General features: G+C 49.0%; 1 protein-coding gene and 1 long non-coding RNA gene across 2 annotated transcripts in view; both read right to left on the bottom strand.

The window, feature by feature from the left end:
- LOC119093192 (solute carrier family 22 member 15) overlaps positions 1–9,387 on the bottom strand; it is a 55,618-nt gene extending 46,231 nt beyond the window's left edge. Inside the window, exons 1-3 of the mRNA XM_037216106.1 lie at positions 9,362–9,387; positions 8,718–8,939; positions 5,376–5,594 (exon numbers count right to left, since the gene is read on the bottom strand). Of these exons, the coding sequence (XP_037072001.1) occupies positions 5,376–5,566 (191 nt within the window). The 5' untranslated portion in view covers positions 5,567–5,594; positions 8,718–8,939; positions 9,362–9,387. The remainder of the gene's footprint in view (positions 1–5,375; positions 5,595–8,717; positions 8,940–9,361) is intronic.
- LOC119093198 (uncharacterized) lies at positions 695–3,113 on the bottom strand. The gene is made up of 2 exons (XR_005093612.1): positions 3,025–3,113; positions 695–1,459 (listed from the first exon to the last, which is right to left on the bottom strand). It is a non-coding gene; the product is annotated as an uncharacterized LOC119093198 (long non-coding RNA).
- Positions 9,388–19,733: the final 10,346 nt, after the last annotated feature.

Raw genomic sequence — 19,733 nt, 5'->3', positions numbered from 1 at the left:
TAAACATGGGCATGTAAAACTGAAGTAGCTCGATCTTCGGGTAAAATTGAATCAAACTGAAATTGATTTTGTGAAGCATTGACCTTAACCTCGCCTCGTGGGGTCACTTATTGAGAGCAGCTTAAAGCTTATTACCAATCGTGTGATCTCGTTGAGACCAACCCACCGTTTCTTTACCACTACGCCCTATCCTTCGTAGCTTAGGAATGGCAGGGAAACGGGGGGGGGGGGGGTCACATCGACGTCGTTCCCCTTTTAAAACCGTATAATGATACGGTTATGTGTAATGTGTTTTGTGTTATATATATATATATATATATATATATATATATATATATGTATATAATGATACGGACACGGTATAACGATACGGCCTAGATATGGCGCCAAATGTGAATAACGATCGGTAACGGTCAGATCCATCCTGCTGGCTCTTACACAAGTCGCACGCGGCACATGCTACATTACAATCTACACCACGTGATTGTCTGTCGACTCTCTACCAATGCATGCCATTCTCGAGTTCGTCCGTGCTCTGGGTACACACATGTGGCAAAAAGACGCGTAAGCTCTTCGAAAAGGACGAAGTCCAACTTGCCAGTTCGTGCGAGGGCTGCATGTGGCCCAGGTAACTGAAAACTTGGTACCGCTCAATAGCCAGTTCCTTTCCTTCCCGACGTATGACACTACCGAATCCAATGGTGTACCAATGGTGCAGTACATCTCGACAGTTTATCACAGAAAACAGCAAACAACAAATGTTGACCCAACGAACCGCCGCATCGCAATCCCGCATTCCGTTGCGCTTTTCTACGTGGGGACACTTCATGCGAGTTCTGAAATGACGCCTATGGTTGCTGAAAGGCTGAGCGCGTGTTAACAAGCTTCATATTTTCCACTGCACTGGGCTTACAGTCGATAAAGCATATCAATGATTTGTTCAGGATTTAACACAAGGGCCAGATGTCATTTAAAGACATCTAGGGTAACGAGAAGTACAGATCACATGTGGGCCTTGTCCACTGTTCCGCACACCCACCGCAATCATTTAGTCAGGAAAAAATTGCAACACCGAAGTGTTTAAGAGTTTGTCACAGACGACAGATGATAAAAATATGGACGTGGCCAACCGAGTACATTGCTTGCAATAGCGAGATGCATGTCGATGTAACAAAATTGCCAAGAGCACACCTAACGGCGGTGTATGTGTTGTGGCAAAAACACCTACGTTCTTTGTTCAGTCTTGATTTGGTTTCATTGCATTCCTATCGCTGTCATAATCGTCCTCCAGTTCGTCAAGCTGCAAGGCTTGATACATTTCCACCTCTTCTCCGACCATTTCCCCAACTGTCTTTGGCAGCGGCTTTCCCATTGTCTCCGGCAGCAGCAGGTCCAGCAGCGCCGATGATGTGATGAGCGCTCCAAACACGAAGAAATGAAGATCTTTCCTCACAGTATTCTGCGAACGAGTGGGAAAAGCACGGGCAGGAATTCACGGTACCTGAAGGGATGAGGCCGGGCAAAATACGTATACATTTAACAATCCTTTGTATTTTATGTGAACGCCTTGTAGAACCACTCACTTCTCTTTAGACCCGTTCCGAATTAGATTTCCAGCGCATTTGGTTGATCCTGGGTCTATACCCGAAAGCACAGCTCTTCGTTGACTTTGATTCCAACTCAGGAAGTGTGACTCATGTCTGGAATCGGTCCTAAGGAAGCCGAATGTGGTAACAAGAAATGACTTGATAAACCGTTCTATGGGTTCCGTAAACACGTATGTTGAAAATCACACGAGAACAGCATGTCGTGTGGTCCATTCGCTGCAAAGTTGAAGGCTGTGAGAGCAATAATATCGTTTGTTGCATTTATGTTATTTATGTTATGTTTATGTAGCGTGTATGTTATTGTATGCTAATTTAAGTATGTTGTTCCATGAGTCCAATCATCACCGATTCCAGCCACATTTGATTTGAACGAGAGTAAAACCTATGCTAGTTTTCGAGACAACGATGGATTCCAACTACACATCTGCCTTTCCAAAAATACACCTCTGAATGTATTTTATTTCATTGTACTAAGCCATTGATATCGGCAGAACTGGAAAGCCCAGATAAGGATTCTTACAGTGAAAATTAAATACAATTATTTTGCCCGTCCATGGTATCGATGACTGCATGCGTTGTACGGGTGCAAACAATAGCCCTTTGAGGGAAATCATCGCACCAATCAGCGGGACGGAATGATCAGCACGTGTGGCAATTAATGACGCGTCCGAGACAAACTAACGCTGCACGGAAAATCGTATTCCCACAGCCTGTTGACCATCGGCCATTGCTCTCATAGCAAGTTTCCCCACTTTTGGGCGATAACTAACATCACGTAAGGTCAGATTGGTGGAAAAAGTAACGACAAAAAATGACGCGACCGCGTAAAATGTGCCCTTATCATGCGCAAGGAATGCGTTGAGCACCGAGGCCGAAGACACGATCGCGCTGGAAGTCAATCAGAACATAAATCTTAAAAAGAGTGTGATTCGATATTACCGTGATCTGTGCAAGTGCTCAGGTGTATTAGCTTCTTGGTTTTCACTTGGGCGATTATGTACTAATTATGAGACCTATTCAGTGTCCGTGGTGCAAACTGTACCAGCAATTGCGCCATTGTGTGATGGGTCTCTGTGACAAGCAGGTTAGTACCAGTAAGAGGCTGATGAGGCCACTCAGGTGCAAAAGACACTCATTTCACCAATGTGACCAACTGCACAATGACGGGTCGGGATTAAATGAACTTAAAAAGTGCATACGATCTGCACAAGTGATGTGATAAGTGCAGTCACTGACATCAACGTTTAAAACACACAGGTTTCACAAACGATTCGTCTCGCAGGATGAATTAGCCGTCCTCAGACCGGTTAACGTAGCAGACGGGGTAGCCGTCCACATCAAATACTCACAGCAGATGTGCGCAGATGCGACCAGCGTGTAGTATCGTTCGGATGCAGATATCAGGGAAACTACTCACCAGCAGCGCTACGAAGGGATAGGCGATCCCAGCCATCCGCCCGCAGAAGTTGACGATGCCGAAGCCAGTGTTACGAACCGACGTGGAGAAAATCTCGCCCGTAAATATGTAGATTACGGTGAACGTGGTACCTATGCACAGCTTCCCTGCAAACCAGGACGGCTGGGATGAACAGGATACCGATTTGGTCAGTCGCATTTGCTGTGATGATTTCATTATGCCCCAGCGAACGCATGGGCGCAGAAAGAAACATACTATTCCATTTAATCGCGTATGGAGGAATACTCCATTAGCCTCCTACAGTCATGGGAAGACAGCTGAAACAGATCGATCAGACTGAATGTGAGACCTGCCTATCAGAACAGTCCAGGGGTGGACGACCTATTAGACTGAATGTCAGATATGCTTCTCTCAGCACACGGCAGGAGTAACTAACCTATCAGACTGAGCGTCAGCCTGCCTCCCTGATCGTCAATGTAGGAGCCAGGCAGCAGAAAGATCAGGACGCAGCTGATGCCTCCGGCCAGCATCACGCCGCTGAGCGTGTACCGTCGGCCCAGTCTGCGGCAGAGACCGCAATCAGCGCCGCTCCCATACCGCCTAACAGATTACCCGTGGCAGGACACGAGTTTTCTCAGGTGTTCGCAGTCAGCTGTTGACAGGCTCGATCCCGGTGAGGTGTAATCGCGCAAACAGTTGGTCAGGGGCGTTCAAAGCTGGGAGGCGGAATGTTCCTACTGCATGCTGTATCGCTGCCCTTCAATGCGGTCGCGACGTAGGCCAGAGTATGAAACTTATTCTAACTTGAAGCTCTCACGTGTCTTCAACAGAGTTTATAATGGGCATACATTGTAGCGGTACGCCTACAACATGTAGAATACCCCTAACGGACGAGAAAAAACTATAAAAACAGCGATGTGTTAAATGCATGAACGATGAACATAAGCCAACGCACGGTTCTCAAAAGACAAACACGTGGACATCATCAACACTGCCCCGACGAGCCTGCTCCGAGAGTTTCAGTCAGCCTTGCTGTAAAAACGAGTAGCACAGGATATCACGACGATAGGGAATGGAAACTTCATTGGGCAGCTAGTTTGGCTACCGGGTACGGATGTGTGTATACCAGTCGAGGCAAACGGTGGCACGTTCTCAATCTGCTCTTGCAATGGTACGTGGACGTGACGTTCCAGTAAATAGCAGCTATGACTATCGGCATATAAAAAAACGGTAACTCGATCCACGCTACTATTTTCAATTCTGTAGCACGGCAACAATGCACCAGGCATCACATGCAAAAACGGTGAAATGACACGAAACCTTGATTTTAAAAATTCGTAAAAACCACAACAGAACCTGGAAATTGTGCACACTGCTTAGCCCTGCGCGCAGAACGGCTGGAAAGAACCTAGGTCCAAAGCCCCTGTGCAAGGGCGAAACATCGATGTTGCCCAGTACTCACTTATCCAACAGCCAGGAGATGACGATGTTGGGCGGAATCTCCACCAGGCCCGAGAGGGCGAACGAGATGAATCGGTTTTGACCCATGGTGGCCGCCGCTGCCGTCAGGCCGTAGTAGGTCAGCGTGTGTACCGCCCTGGGTCACAGCAGGTGCACGGGATATTAAAGCACTGGCGGCATTCACAACGTGCGAGGCTCCATCAAAGTACATGACTACCGTGTAGTTTTCGATAGTATGGTGTAGCAGTACGTGAGTAGCATAACTGAGTACTGTGCGGTAACAGCAGGTCACTGGCCGGACCAAGCACGGTGCCGATATTAAACAACACAGCCCTGGCGCTAAAACCACCGCCCTCACATGATGTTGCTCGGCGTTGGCGAAGGTATCTTTTGTTTGGCGTCCTGTTACATGCTGTGATTGCATTGCTGCGAGAACGGGAGAGCGAGGACAAATGGAAAGTTTCATAATTCCTGCACCCTTTGCCCACTTGTGACGTCATCATTCATGCTGCACAGATCAACGTAACCCTGCATCTAACGGGTGCGTATCTCATCCCATCCCGTGACAAATGGGTGCAAAGCCCACATAGTCATACTTAACGAACAATTCCACTCGATTATATATATATATATATATATATATATATATATATATATATATATTACATATATATATATACACAATACATATATATATATATATATATATATATATATATATATATATATATATATATATATATATAGCTATGGTTGCATCAAAGCAAATCGCAAGTTACGCTGCGACGAACGTCACATTTCCTACTCGCCACTAATCTAAATCCTTGCTGGTTCATGCCTCTGGCATGGACGCCGCCGCCGGCAGCGTCATGGCCACCGTCGTAGCGTACCAGGTGAGGCAGAGCACCACTGTCCAGAGAGCGGAGCGCCAGTGTCGGAACAGCGAGCAGCAGTTGTCGGGAAAGCCAACGGTCTTCTCCCTCGCGGCCACCAGGGTAAAGTTGGCCGGAGGGGTCACTCCGTTGGCACGCGCCACGCCCAGCATGACTTTGTGCGCTTCCTCGGTTCGACCATTGAGCATAAGCCATCGCGGACTGGCAGGCACAAAGCTGACGGCAGAGGCGGGACCAGTCAGCAAATGGGGGGTGGCAGCCGGGGTGGGAGCCGATGACGCCAGAGGGTGATGGCGGGCACCATGCTGGCGGCAGAGGCGGAACCAATCACCAAATGGGAGATGGCGGTGGGAGCGGGAGCCGGTGACGCCAGAGGGTGCTGGCGGACACGAAGCGGAGGCTGTAACATGGACCACTGAGGACAGCGGCAGCTGGCCTCTGGCTGCAGAGTCTAGATGGTGGTGAGGACAGAGGCGAGTGTTGCGCCTGCTGTCAGTGACGCATTCATCACGGAATCATGCAAATGCTCCTAACAAATATGGAGGAGCACATGACTTAATCAAATTGTTTGAACAATAAAACATACGAAAAACCTCGCACATAGGATAAAAATGTTTGATTTCAAAATGTACTCTGCCTTAAGAGCAATGCTCTTCTCCCATTACTTCTCAATGTTGTCGATTCCGCGGGAGAAAACTTCCTTGGCTGTTTCTCCACCCACCCCCCAGCATCGGCGCACACGGTCCCATTACCAGCGTGCCTCCTTCACCGGGGACACGAACTCGGAACCGAGAAAAGGTGGAAATCACTTGGGATCGAACCCGAACTACATGCCGTGTGCTGGAGCTCAATAGAGCCGCGGTTCCTAATAGCAATCCGCACGAGCCCGGTCTTTTGAACACACACACCGTCGTGAAGAAGCAGGACACTCTTTGCCAGCTCTCATCCCCTATTCTTTTACATGCCTTCCCCAGCTGCATCATTAGGCCGGCGCAGTCTCCGGTAACTGTTAGTTTCTTTGGCGTGTAGTCGATCACGATGATACCAAAACAGATCCGGAAAGGTCGCCACCACTTTGCTCGTGGAGGCCTGACTGCGAAAGTCTTCGAAGTGGAATATCCCTTGTGCTTCCGACGCATGCTCTCGCGATTTAACTCGGGGTCCAAGTGGTGAGGCTTTGTCTTATGTCCTGTCACCTTAAGTTAAAACAAGCACGCAGGGTCAGTTTTGGAGACAGCGGAAAGCTCCTCACTTAATGCAGTTCGTCAATGCCGATCTTGTAGGATGAGGTTTCGCGGCCTGGATCCAGTAGACAACTTGCCCATGAACATGGATGATGGTTTCAACAGCACTAAAATGATGTGTGAAAATCAGTTGCAATATATTTTATCTTGATCCATCTATCTTTCAAGATCAACGCTTCCACAGTTTCGACTAGTTGGGGCGATGTTGCCTCAGGCTGTTTTCCTGCCCGGGGGTCATCTCAAAGTGGGCAAAGTACACGTGCAAAATCGGCGGACCACTTAGCCACCGTGGATGAATGGGAAGCGGGCAGTTACCGCAGACGCACTGAGCAAACATGGCGGAATTTTCTCCACATTTTGGCCTTCATTGAGAAATTTTACGACCGCCCTCCAAACAACCTTAGACGAGCCATCCATAGCCGACAGACCATTACAATTGAGACGCTACATTTGAGCCTGCTTTAGCACCAGGGAAAATAAAACGTTAGTTTGTGACTAGAAGCACAGGCTTCCGCCTTGTGATAAGAAGCATTCACCACACTGTCAACCTCTACTCTATTCCTGGAGCTTGTTGACCCATCCTCGATATCAGAAAAAATACATTGCATCGTGACGGTTTATATCACTCTTTTTGTACACTCACATCGTGCATATTGACATGCGCGCAATCTATGTTTATCTCAAGGGGAGTGTTCCACATTGGTATGGTATTTTGAACTGAGATAGCTATTTTGAAGATCACTCATTAATCCCTGATATTATTTGCTTCCTTTTTCACGCTCAGCTATTGCGCTTTTCTCAAGTTATTCGAATCCCAGTCTTATTTCCGCCATAACTTGCGCCAATGCCCAAATTGCTGTATGATATAATTCCTGTAGAAATTTCTGTAGTATATAGCACAGAAGCTGGTTCCCGTTCGAAAGTTGGATTGAACGCACTGCACGTTGATGATCACCTAAAGTCCGTTGATGCCGGAAATCACGCTGACATACGCCAAACACGAATCATTTAATGAAATACTTGAATCGGCTTTAATAACTGCATGATCAATGAGGTCGCAGTGTTCACGTGACGTTTCTATGGCGTCATGCATGCCTGGGTGACCTTACCATAATCTGCACAAGAAAGCCTGCACAACTTCGTGTATATCAAGGCTAGAAAACAGCGTGCTTAGTCTAAGAAAGGGTTGGACTGTGAAATGCAGTGAATGATCTTCGAAATGGCTATCCCACCCCATACAAATGTGGAGTAGCCCCTTAAAGCATATCGCCATAACCGAGTACGCGAATACAAGTAAACAGCATTAGGTCTTAGGAAATATGGCAGCACTGAACGAGAGATAGTCAACATACGCGCATTTGACGATATATGGGCTCTGCGAACACCCACCGATAGCACGACACCTCTCGGTAAGTCGGAGTACTACAACAAAATCCGTTCGTCCGCTATAGTGGCAGCTTTGCACGGCCGCTTCGGCAGCCATGGTTACGCTATATGAACGGCCCATGCCGCAGTCAAACGACGACGTGTGGAGAAGGATATTTACTACATGGTGAAATTTTGCTAACCAGAGCAGTCTTTTACACTTAAAAGTGAGTTTTCCGCGTTCATGTGTGTTTTCGAACTGAAATGACCATCTTTAAGAGCTTTTGGTACTGCTAACGATTCCGCCCTTCTTCAGATCTATTCTTCCTCAGTTTCTGAGCTACACGCCCGCAAAAATGGGAAAATATTGGGGACTGTTTTGAACGGTCACCTTGGCATTCATGGCCAGGGAGTTTCAGGGTTGCTTAGGGTTACAGGTTGCTTGTTTAGAACTATTGAAATGTGAAGCATTCCCTTCAAGAGCAGATCAATTGCTACGAGTGAGCATATTTCACCGTATATCATGTTTGCCTCCATATGTCTGTGGGACATCTACATTTGTTTCTCAAGCCCAAAATACGAAAATCAATATTGCGAGCTTACTTTCCAAATAATTTCATCTTGAACAGGTGTTTTGTAGGGTCACCCGGTTCATTGCTGTAAATCATTGTGGAGTTCCACACGAGCCACATGATCGCGGGCTCCTCCACCGTACTCCATCCCGACTCACAGCCATATCACGAACACGGAGAGGCCGGCCAAGGCAGCTGAGGCGATCACCAGGAGGCGCCACGTGGTGGTGACGTATGCGCCGAGTGCCAGTATCTGGATACCGATGGAGAAGAAGGTGGAGCCAAAGAGGCCAACGCGACTCCGGTATTGCGGCCCCACCAGCTCCGAGGACAAGGTGAAGCACGGCAGGCAGCCCACCTGCAGGACGCCGGCCAGGAACCTGGCAAGGGATCGAACGCGTCAGGGGTCGGCACCAGGCATCCTCAGAGGTCAGAGAGTGGGGAAGCGAGGGGTTACGCGAGTCAGGGGAGCAGGACACGCACATCTCCATAGGGCTGAGAACCCTGTCGCTGAGGTCCGAGGGGCCATGCGCGGCGTCATATTGGCTTGCGTATGACTCATCCCCTTCCCTCTCCCTCTCCTCTCCTCTCCTCTCCTCTCCTCTCCTCTCCTCTCCTCTCCTCTCCTCTCCTCTCCTCTCTCTCCTCGCCTCTCCTCTCCTCTCCTCTCCTCTCCTCTCCTCTCCTCTCCTCTCCTCTCCCCTCCCATCCGCTCCACTCATCTCCCCTTCCCTCCCCCCCTCCCCTCCTGCTTCTGCTTCCCACACCACCACCTGGAATAGTCCAGTGCGGGTCGTCGCACCTCAGCACGGCGAACGTGGCGTAGTTGGGGACGAAGACCAAGGCGGCCACCAGCAGGGCCTGCAGGCCGAATGTGAGCAGCACGACCCGGCGTCCGGCCGAACATGTCCGCGAGGGGGCTGACCAGGGGAGCGCCAATCGTCATGCCAGCCATGAAGAGCGACTGCAGCAGGTGTACGTCCGTTGTCCGCTCGCAGACCAGTGACCACTGCATGAGTAGGGGGGGGGGGGGGGGGGTCAGCTCTCACTGACCGATCCAGGGAGGGGGAACACCATTGACCACCTCCGGTCGGGGTCAGTTCTCACGGGCTGATCCAAGGGGGAAGGGACAGACCAGCGACCACCACCGGTCCGGTCGGGCTTAGCTCTCACCAGCCCAAGGGGGGATTGGGAGCGGGGGAAAAGGTAAATCGACCGAAGGCGGTGAAAAGGAAGTTCTTGAGGATCACGCTTGTAGGCGGTGGGCGCGGTGTTCGAAGCTTGTCCGCTTAACTGTACCGCATGTCGAGGTGCTACTGCAGGACTTGCGGGTGGAGACAAGTATCGTTGCAAGGATCGGAGATGTGGCATGGAGTCTCTTTTGAGCGTTGTGAACCATGCACCTTTACAGGAATGAGAAATGAAACAGGATGCGCTGTTAGGAGAAAAGATGTGGTCAGATATCGCTGTAGGAATTACTGCAGTGTAATGCGATTACTGAGCTAAAATGACACCATTTATTTCGAATGCGGTGAATGTCAAAGTGTAAAGGAGCGATTGTTCGTCGGGCCGGATACCAAACCACATCAAAGACGCCATAGACACTACAGACACCACCACACACACAGATCCCACAGACGCCCCCAGACACAGGCCACACTATGTTGGGTCAAATACTCCGTTTGGGGAAGTGGGGTCAGGCCAGATATCACTACCGCAATGATAAAGATGGTCACGTCAGTGCCCTGATGTTCTACGTAAAGTGAGTGCCAGGGACATCCATTTCAGATCAACTGTCCAGACAACTTTCAGCGAAAGTAAGCTCAAAGTCCTGCAGTGCCCCTGGACCGCTTACTCATTAACCGAAAAGCCTTTTTAGAAATCAAACACAAGCGTGCTTGGAGCGGTTTTCATCATTTGGATGAAACAAATGTTGCAAACAACGTTAGTTGTAAGCCGACCGATAAAAAAGTAATTGCAAAGCTTAAGTTTCTAAAGATTCTCTCGGATTTCTGTTTTACTGGATGGATCTCAAGAAGCAACGGCTAGGCTATGCAATGCTCGTAAGCCTTGATCCTACCACCCCATCTTTAAATTTCAGGGCACCGGCAGAAACTATCGGCCAAACCTAAAGGTACTACAATGCTCGGCAAGGATGACGTCACCAGTGCCGTTGTTCGAGTTCGCGGGCCATCTCAGTTGAGCGCAAACATAGAGCGTCTACAACAATTCGAACTCACCCCGCGCGGGCAGTAAGATCGCAATGTAGACGCCCCAATCAACTTAGCTACCGGAACAGAAGCAGCTGTGTGCACATAGCAAAACGATACTCACATGCAAGCCCCCGCACAATGCATGCCGTGCTTTTGAGTTTAATTGAACTCTAGTGCATGCCGCCGCCAACAGGCCGCACCTGTGCCTTCATGTCGAAGGTCAGGTGTCCTACGTCACCAGCACTCTGTCACTGACCTCAGTCGCCACGCTGGTGTACTCGGAACGGAACACGATGTCGTCGCAGAATGCTGTTGTGTCGTTGAAGCAGGCGTTCACGAGTATATCTGTCCCATTCGGCCCCTGTCGGTGGCACTCAAAGTTCGGCGTGTAACCTGCGACACGGAGAAGGGAGTTTGCATCACATCAGTTAATCCCCTGGCCCTGCTGCAGTCTGCGGTTTTTCGGACACCTTCGTGTTTATACGGCTATCTGACAGGAGGTCCAGTTTGGAAGCCTGCCACGGACAGTCCGAATAGCCGATGCTGCTGCCAATTGTTTACGCCTGGAGAACCTGCATCACGGCAGCGCCGCTTGCACCGCTCTCTGACGTCATTTTGAGCAAACGTCAAGAACAATGCAGACATCAAACTCGTGTCAAGCGACATCAAAGCATTTAGTCGAATATTCAACAAAAGCAATTACTACCCGAGAGCTACGCCGTCAGCCTAACCTCTTCAACAATTGCATCAATTCTATGTGAGCGGGCTAAGTTCGCGGCCACCGTGAGGGCGCTCTCTGCGCAAACCCGCCCATTGGACCAGCTGGTCTTCTAGTGAAACAGTTGCACGCCGCCAATGAATCAGGTAGCATGGCAGTACACGCAGCGCGCGCGCGGCTCCATCACGCGGTCATCCGTGTTGAAATAATTTCGTATGAAAGCACGATCTTGCCACGATCTCGAGCTTGTTATCGGCTCGAGCTTGTAACTCTTTCTTCCAACGGCTCCCTCGTCCAGTGCGTTACCAGTCTTAAATGGAATGCTCCACATTTGTATGGGGTTTTGGGCTTGAGCAGCCATCTTGACAGCAGCCATCTTTTCGGTGTAGTTCACGGCTAGCCACACGTCCGCGAAAATGGGAAGAGCATTCGGGGAGAGTATTTTTAGGTAACTAGCATTCATGACGTCATATTGACGTCATTCAAATCCTGTCATTCCATAGGCCATGCGGCAATCAAGGCAGAGAAAAAAACATAATGGCGGAGTCGTTCTATTCTAGCCGCCCGCGATTGGCTCCCAATCGATGTTGTACAAGGCACGATGACACAATCAAACAACGACGTGTCATGGAGCGTATTTATTAAACGGAGAAATGGTGCTGTCTTGAGCAGTCTCTTCTGCTTAAAAGGATGCCAGTAGTTATAAGTGAGCTTGTTTCATCATACCTGATGCTTGCTTCAATATCTTAAACGTGAAGCATTTCCTTTAACCAAGTACCTTCTTCCGAGGGTACCCTTACTGCTGCATCCTTTTATATACGAACACCTAAGTGGCCATGCCTCTCAGAACTACGAGCGCAAAAGCACCAGAGAGGTGGGGTGCTTGCGTGACGTTTCTATGACGCCGGGTATGTTTGGGTCGTTTTCCTATAGTGGGCACGTGACAGAATCTTTTAAATTATAAAAATACTTTGGCTGCACAAGTTCACGCACATCAATCTCAGCAAGAGCATGGCTGAAAGCCTTAAAGTAGCATGGCTGTGACCTACAGGTGCTGATCATGAAGAGTGCTATTTCAGCTAAAAATCAGATGTAGATATGGAACAGACCCCCTGAATGTGAATTTGGTCTCGTCTTTTTAACCGGACTCACCAATAAACTCCATCAGCAGGATGATGAAGGCTCCCGGTAGTGGTTGAGACATTGTGGCTAGCATGTGCTTCCATTGCTGCCGCCCGCTGCTGTCCAACACGCGGAATGCATCGTCCACGTCCATGGATCCGAGGTGGTGCTCGGTGCACGAACCTGTGTACGTCGGCGTCGCCAGCTATGCACGAGCGTCACCACTGTCACAACGCTCCACCGCCCGGTGAAGCAGTTGAACGTCTCACCGGCAGCTTTCACCAAGCTCCATCCAAATGCAGATTAAGCAGGTTCGTGCCTTCCGCGTTCAATGCTGACCCACAGGTACATGCGACTCCAGATCACTAGCAGCTGATCTCTGATCATGAGCTGCGACCTCTGCCTGAGAGCAATCCTTCCGCGTCGTCGGCGCCCGCTCGCGAGCCCCGCCCGCCCCAACCTACCAGTTGTGCACCGCTACACTCGCCACACTCAACGGCAGTCATGACTCTCCGCCTCCGACCCCTGGCGGCACACTGTGCACGCTGCTACGTCGCCATTCGCCGCTGCCTGAGTCCCTCCCCCTCCCCCCCCCCCCTCGGCGGGCGGGCAGCGTGTGCAGGCGCGGCACGGATTGCCGTAGTTTTCGCACCGGCGGCGGCAGCGCTCACGCTTCGGCCGGGCCGGTGCCACAAAACTCGGTCGGGATTTTCCAAAATGCGAGAATGGAGCGCCTCGATTCGTTACAACGACTTGTGCCAGGACTCGGGTCGTGAAAAGGGCTTCAGGCTACGCGGATGAATCCAAGTTTCAACCGCGAAGCTCTTCGCGTGGAGCTGGTCGTTCATGTTCGCGGATATACGAGGCATTCGCTACTTACGACATGGGGCTTATTACAAAGGTTATTTGTTTTACGCATGAATGTTCGCTGAGAACAGATCTTCACCGCGAATCTCTGCCGAGGATGCTGCACGAGCGCCTGTGTCAGGCCCAGTCACGTAATCACACTCGCGCCACAGTCACGGATCACTGACATAACACGTGACACCGGCCGCACCCGTCCAACCAGCGCGCCGCCGTGCCCATCTGCTCACGAAGCCACATTGCGCACCTCCCTACCCAGCTGCTGGGCACCACCAGCCCACAGGACCGACTGGAGCCGCTGGGCCGGCCGCACACACGGCTGTCCATGGCCTTCGCACTGAACGTACGTCCGTGACCTACCGTGTCCGTGACCTAGTATTCACTGAATCGCTGGATATCTTGGATATCCATGGATGACTTGGTGCGTCCTTGCGCCAGACGCCGAGAGGATTCGCAGTCGACTACGAAATCAACCAACTTTTTGATAAGTCAAGGTGAAACGCATTCCTGTAAAGTTTGTGAAACGGAATCAAAGCTACACTTCAGCTTTATAGTTTGAAACGAAGACAAGCGGATAGAAGCATTAATGTCGGTACAAACGATATAGCCAGTCTCAAAATGCTTAATATACGGCAAACGCAGAACACTAAGCATCGCTCAGTTAGTACTAAATATGCACACTATGCATCGTTCACTTAATGACCAGATGTGCGCCGTGCTGTTACATAGCTCATGCAACGGTTTATCTCGTCAATTCGCGCCACCCAGTCAACTCAGTGGGAGTCAGGCGGCATGACCTTGATCTGGAATCCTAACCGACTCAAATAAGCGCCGTTCTGCCTGGAGTCAGAGCCAAAACGGATTCCGTGACCGCGATTTGAAGTTGGAATCGATCCCACAAGGTGGGATCGACTCCAACTTCAATGTGACAACAAGTGACGCACAAGGTTGAGGTGACCACACCAAGCTATAAATGCATAAAGAGCACGCTGTGTTTCGTTCGTAAAGGAGCTCGTCATCGTTTATTTAAGTTTTAAGTGCGGTTCAACTGCGTTGGTTATGTGCGTCATAAAGGAGCTCGTATAGCGTGCGTGACTCACCACTCTGAGCACTTGAACCAAGAGCCGGCCGTCTTTGCTTCTGCCCATTAACATTTTTCCTCCCGAATGCTGTTTTCATGTGTGCTGAGATCCCCGGTGTCGTGTTGTGCACGGGTGTAATTTCGCAAAAGAAGATGAAGGACTTACCGAGGAAAATGGTCAGACCTGCGGCCAAAATGCACCCAAATGTGTAGTTATTCCCGCCCCCCCCCCCCCCACCACCTCATCCCTCGCAGAGATAGGGTAGCTCCAGCCTCACTCGTACATAAATAGAAAAATACACCCCTGGGCGCATGGAGTGCGTGCGAGAAGTACGCTCTGCATGCTCTAGAGAGTCTAAGGAACTCGTCATACTACACCGATCGGTTACATCGATCCATCGACCGACCATAGTAATCAGTCGGACCACAGGAATGTCCGGCATACACCTGCTGTGCAAAATCATGGGGCTCACACCAGGTTACGGATATCACAGACAAGAGGCATGACGGCTCGCTTCATTCAGTCGCGACCAGGGCCTTTACAAAGGGAATGTTCTACATTCGAAGATATTTAAACAAGCACTAGATACATGGGCGTAGGAACAGGGGGACCAGGGGGGCCATGGTCCCCCAACTTTGAAGATGGTCGACCAGCAATGTTAACTGCCCCACCCACTTTTCAGATAAACGTTGCATTTGACTTACGATTTAACATGCATGCCGAATTACCTAACTCACCAGGCATCTCCTTTAAGATGCGTCGTCTTTTCCGTTTGCTCATTGGCCATGTCTTAATATTACAGTCGCAAGGCCGGCGCCGCACAGCACGGAGACTGCAACGCCGGGCGTCGAGGCCGTTGTTGCTATCGCTTGCGAGCACGCATGCTCAGTGCCATATTAAGTAGTTTTCATATCAGTAGTCAGCTCTGACAGGATCTTGAGTTTTTTTAAAGATAAACATGGGTGAGTCATGTTAGTACAAATTAGGAACCCCATTTCATTTACAGTCAACAGTCAGGGAGAACTGAATATCTCTGAAGAACACAGAAAAACACGGAACTGGAGTCTATGTGACAACTATCGGACTACCTACGGTGATCAGGAGTGTTTTTTCGTCAATGAGAGTTCCTGTGCTGATCCGTGGCTAGCTGCGCGGGTCAGAAGGCCTCCCGTGTCAGGGGTGGGGACAATGTAATATGGTAATATCGATCCTTGTAATAGCCTCCGGATCGACCAGGAGATCCCGTCCCGTGTCACCAGAATGATAGCCAGAAGATGCTTCACGATGGGACGAAATGGCCCCTCAGTCCTCGAACGGAAACGGTAATGCACCCCTGGTGTTCTACTCAAGAGGTCTCTTGCCCAGAAGGAAATAAGGGGTCCCATTATTGCCAAGTAGAGTGGAGCTTTCATCATTGTTGAACAGCGCGGGTCGAAATGAATTAAAAAATGAGAAAGGTCATGCCATGTTTGCCTGAGAACATTCGTTTTTTCAGAATATATTATTGAAACAGATTATGCCAAAAGGCTTGAACATACCCGCCCGCGACTTCAAGAGCGACGACAAGGATGGTCTGGGCTGCAACTTCGGTAAAATCGAAAAGTTTCGGTCACTGCAAGTACCACCAAACGGCAGGCGCCGTGTTAATCTGTCTTCTGGACAGATAAATAGCTGCAAAAACACGAAAAATAGAGATTTTACGTTCACTCTTCCAGTTCAGCCAACGGAATACAGTCCCACTTCGGGGTGCTTTAAGAGCCAATTCGTTCTTTTCATCAGTCTAAAAATTGCCAATCTAAAATATGAACTCAGACTGCTTTAATTTAAACTCAGACTCAGACATAAATGTAAGATCTGATGCCATGAAGTGTCAAAGGATTATTTTTCAGAAACGTCATTTTCGTACACCCGTTGACCACAACTTATTATTAACTGCCAAGCCGACGCTGCGATGCCTAAGGAAACTGCAACGCCTGGAATCGAGGCTTGTGTTTTTAAAATTTTCGAGTGCGCATGATCAAAATTACGCCACATAGCTTGTATTACTAGTTGATGCAAGTGTTTAAAGATAATAATTTCAGAATCGTCATCATTTTTATCCACCGGTGGAACACGACTTAATATTAGCTGCTGGGCTAACGCTCCGCCGACTACGGAGAATGCAACGCCTGGTGTCGAGTTTTTGTTGCTAAGATTTCCAAGCGTGCATGTTAAAAACCTTTCATAAATTGTATCACTAATCGATTCTGACTGAATGATGAACATTTTCGGACAAACATGGGCTTGGCCATGTAATAGATATTGCTGACCACTCGATCTGCACTTAAATTTTCATCTTCAAATCTGGATCAAGGATATCGATCTACGATCTACCTTCGCAACGTCCTCAATGTCTGTAGGGCCTAGATAAAAAATCTGACAAAGGTTCTGAGTTCTATCGGTTCAGAAAGAGCCAACTAAAAATTAAATTAAGAGCAACGGTGGTTTCTTCCATGCAGTCGTTCAACGCCTGAATTCTGCAGTTCATTGACTTCAAAATACAGACAGAATTGAGCTCACGGTAGCTACTGGTTTCTGTTCTGGAAACGAGGTAAGAATAACAATAAAACGAAGAAAAATGTCTCACTTGTTAACAAGTAAGCCATATCCGGTAATTTTTTCGGGGGGGGGGGCACCACCATAAGATGGGCTTTTGTCAACCTTGTGTTCCCCTTGGCAAGGCTCTGGCTACGCCCCTGCCTACACATAAAAGCATATCAAATGGCATGCGCTGCATGATGGGCAATGAAGTGTCCGCTGGGTCAATTCATGCCTAAGGCAGACAGCTTTCCGGAGGCTATTTTTCTGCGACGGTGTGGTGTGAGGGAGATAATTAGTAAACAGATACTGTTTATACTGATAAAGATGCTGAGAATCTAACACGTGTTTCATACACCATGTAGCAGTAACGCTGGTCCAAAAGTATGCAAAAAAGCAGCCATACGATCAGTTCGCAATCAATCATGCGGAAGACATCCCGGCCAGGGCAGTGGCCACTGACGACGGACGGAAGCTGGGCCCAGATGAGGAACATATGACAGATTGGCCTTATTATGTGACTTATTTTGTGGCTTTATGGCTTTTGTCACATTGTTTCTAGCAGTTTGAAGCGTCCGAATTTGTTTCTATCTAAAATTCTGCTACAAGTCGGATCCCTTGAAAACCAGCCAGCGAAATGAAGACGCATCAAAAATCTGTCGCACTGTGAGCCATTGATCCACTTTCAAAATTCTCACCAGCCTATATCCAGACTTTTTTGGCATCTGTGGAGGCAGATGCTTCCTTAGTGACCCCAGATGCCTACTCGCTCGTGGAATTTCGCCTCCCCAAGAAAGACAATGTTAAAATGGACGAATAATCTAGGGAGGCTGGATAGCCTTATTGTAAAAGGACAGATTAGTCGAATAGGCAAGATAGTGCACCAATGATAAGCAGCTCTAGATGCATATCGAGCGTAGCAACCATGACATTTGAATAAAGAGCGACAACAACCTCCACCCCTAACCCCTCCCCGGTCATCGGCTCGCTTTCCAGAAAAAGTTCCTGAGCACACCCTGAGTTTGGCCCCCCACTTTTTGAAACGTTCCTACGCTTATGACCAGATATGTGGAACTGAGCTCAACTATAGCTAATGCCCTTCCTTTTAAGGTGAAAAGGCGCTCTAGGCAATACAATTTATCCTTTTAGTAAAGATGCTCCCTCAATGTGTTATTGCTTTTATTGCGTCATCTTGCCTTGTACAGCATTGGTTGAGGGCCAATTGACGGCCGTTATATCTTACAAATCGTGCTGACAAACGCCAAATATGAATGACGCGACCAGTATATTTGTTTCTGTCTTAATCGGTGCGTGGCCGATGGAATAGCGGGATTTGAATGGCATTATTGTGGTGTCATGGATGCCTGAGTGCACTTGCAGAAATCTGCACGAAATAGTCTGCTCATCTTTGTGGACGTATAGCTCAGAAACTAAAGGGGTTCAGCTCTAAAGAATGGCAGAGCTGTGAACTGCATCGAATGATCTTCAAGATGGCTTTTTTATTTCAAATCCTTATACAAATGCGGAACACGTTCTTTTGACACGCCCGGGTAAATAACATTCGCTCGTGTAGAGGATCAATTTGCTCCCCCCCCCCTCCCAGATCTCAACAAGTGAGAGAGCTTAAGATACCAAATTAAGATAGTTGATTGGCCTCTATCTAAGCCCAGTTGTGTCAAGCCTTGAGTTCCTAGGTCATGATCTTTGCATTAGGCGAGGTCAAACAAGGTGAAAATAAAAAGGCTCAAAGGTCCTGCCCTTCCTTAATCTGTGTTGCTATCTGTCGTGCCGTAGGACGGGAAGAGGACACACAATTATGTTCTTCTCTCCACTCCAACTCTTCCCAGCCCTGCCCGGCACTCTGCCTTCTTATTGTCTTCGGTTGTCCTTTCTGTTCTATGTACCAGCTCTGTGCTGTCCTCGGTGCAGTCTTTTCCTCCGCCCCATTTGTTGTCTTTTTTAGGACCCGTTCACTGCTTAGGTCATATCACGTCTCGGACTGTCCTTCACCCTATCCCCTGCCTTACTCCTGTGATAACGCCTTCGCCCCCAATCACATCCAGCATCTTTCCTTTGTGATGTATTCTGTCCTGCCCTCTATACCGTCCCCGTCCCGTGTTCTGTTCTGTCCCCCCTTTACAGTCCTGTGCTGTTCTGTCCGGTCCCGTCTTGGACGCGGTACAGGACGATCCCACTTCTGATGTCCTGCATTTGGTCATGTCGCTTTAAGGGCAGGAAATACCGCATTACCATGCTCCTGTGAGGCTTAGTTGAGACTGACAGTGATGACGTTAGGAGCCAACCGGTCGATTTATCTAATGTAAAGGGCGTTTCCAGAACCGTTGAACTTTGCGTGCTGAAACCGAAATTTTGTTCGGTCAAAGCTTCCACAGGCGGTTCCCGGTGGAAGCGCATCAAGTGTGTCGGAGGATTCCATGCGCCGCATTTCCAGGGTCGTGACTCATTGCTCGTAGCCGCGGGCCATGAAGGCCAAACACACCGTCTGAAAACTTCATACTAAAATCACCCAAGTCAAATGCGACGCACATGAAATACATCACAAGACATCCTAAATGTGATGCTGGATGGTCCCTTTCA

This window comes from Pollicipes pollicipes, unplaced genomic scaffold (genome assembly GCF_011947565.3).
Source record: "Pollicipes pollicipes isolate AB1234 unplaced genomic scaffold, Ppol_2.1 Scaffold_4002;HRSCAF=4701_pilon_pilon_pilon, whole genome shotgun sequence".
In the NCBI taxonomy this organism is placed as follows: Eukaryota; Metazoa; Arthropoda; class Thecostraca; order Pollicipedomorpha; family Pollicipedidae; genus Pollicipes; species Pollicipes pollicipes.
This window is presented reverse-complemented; position numbering and strand designations above follow the sequence as displayed.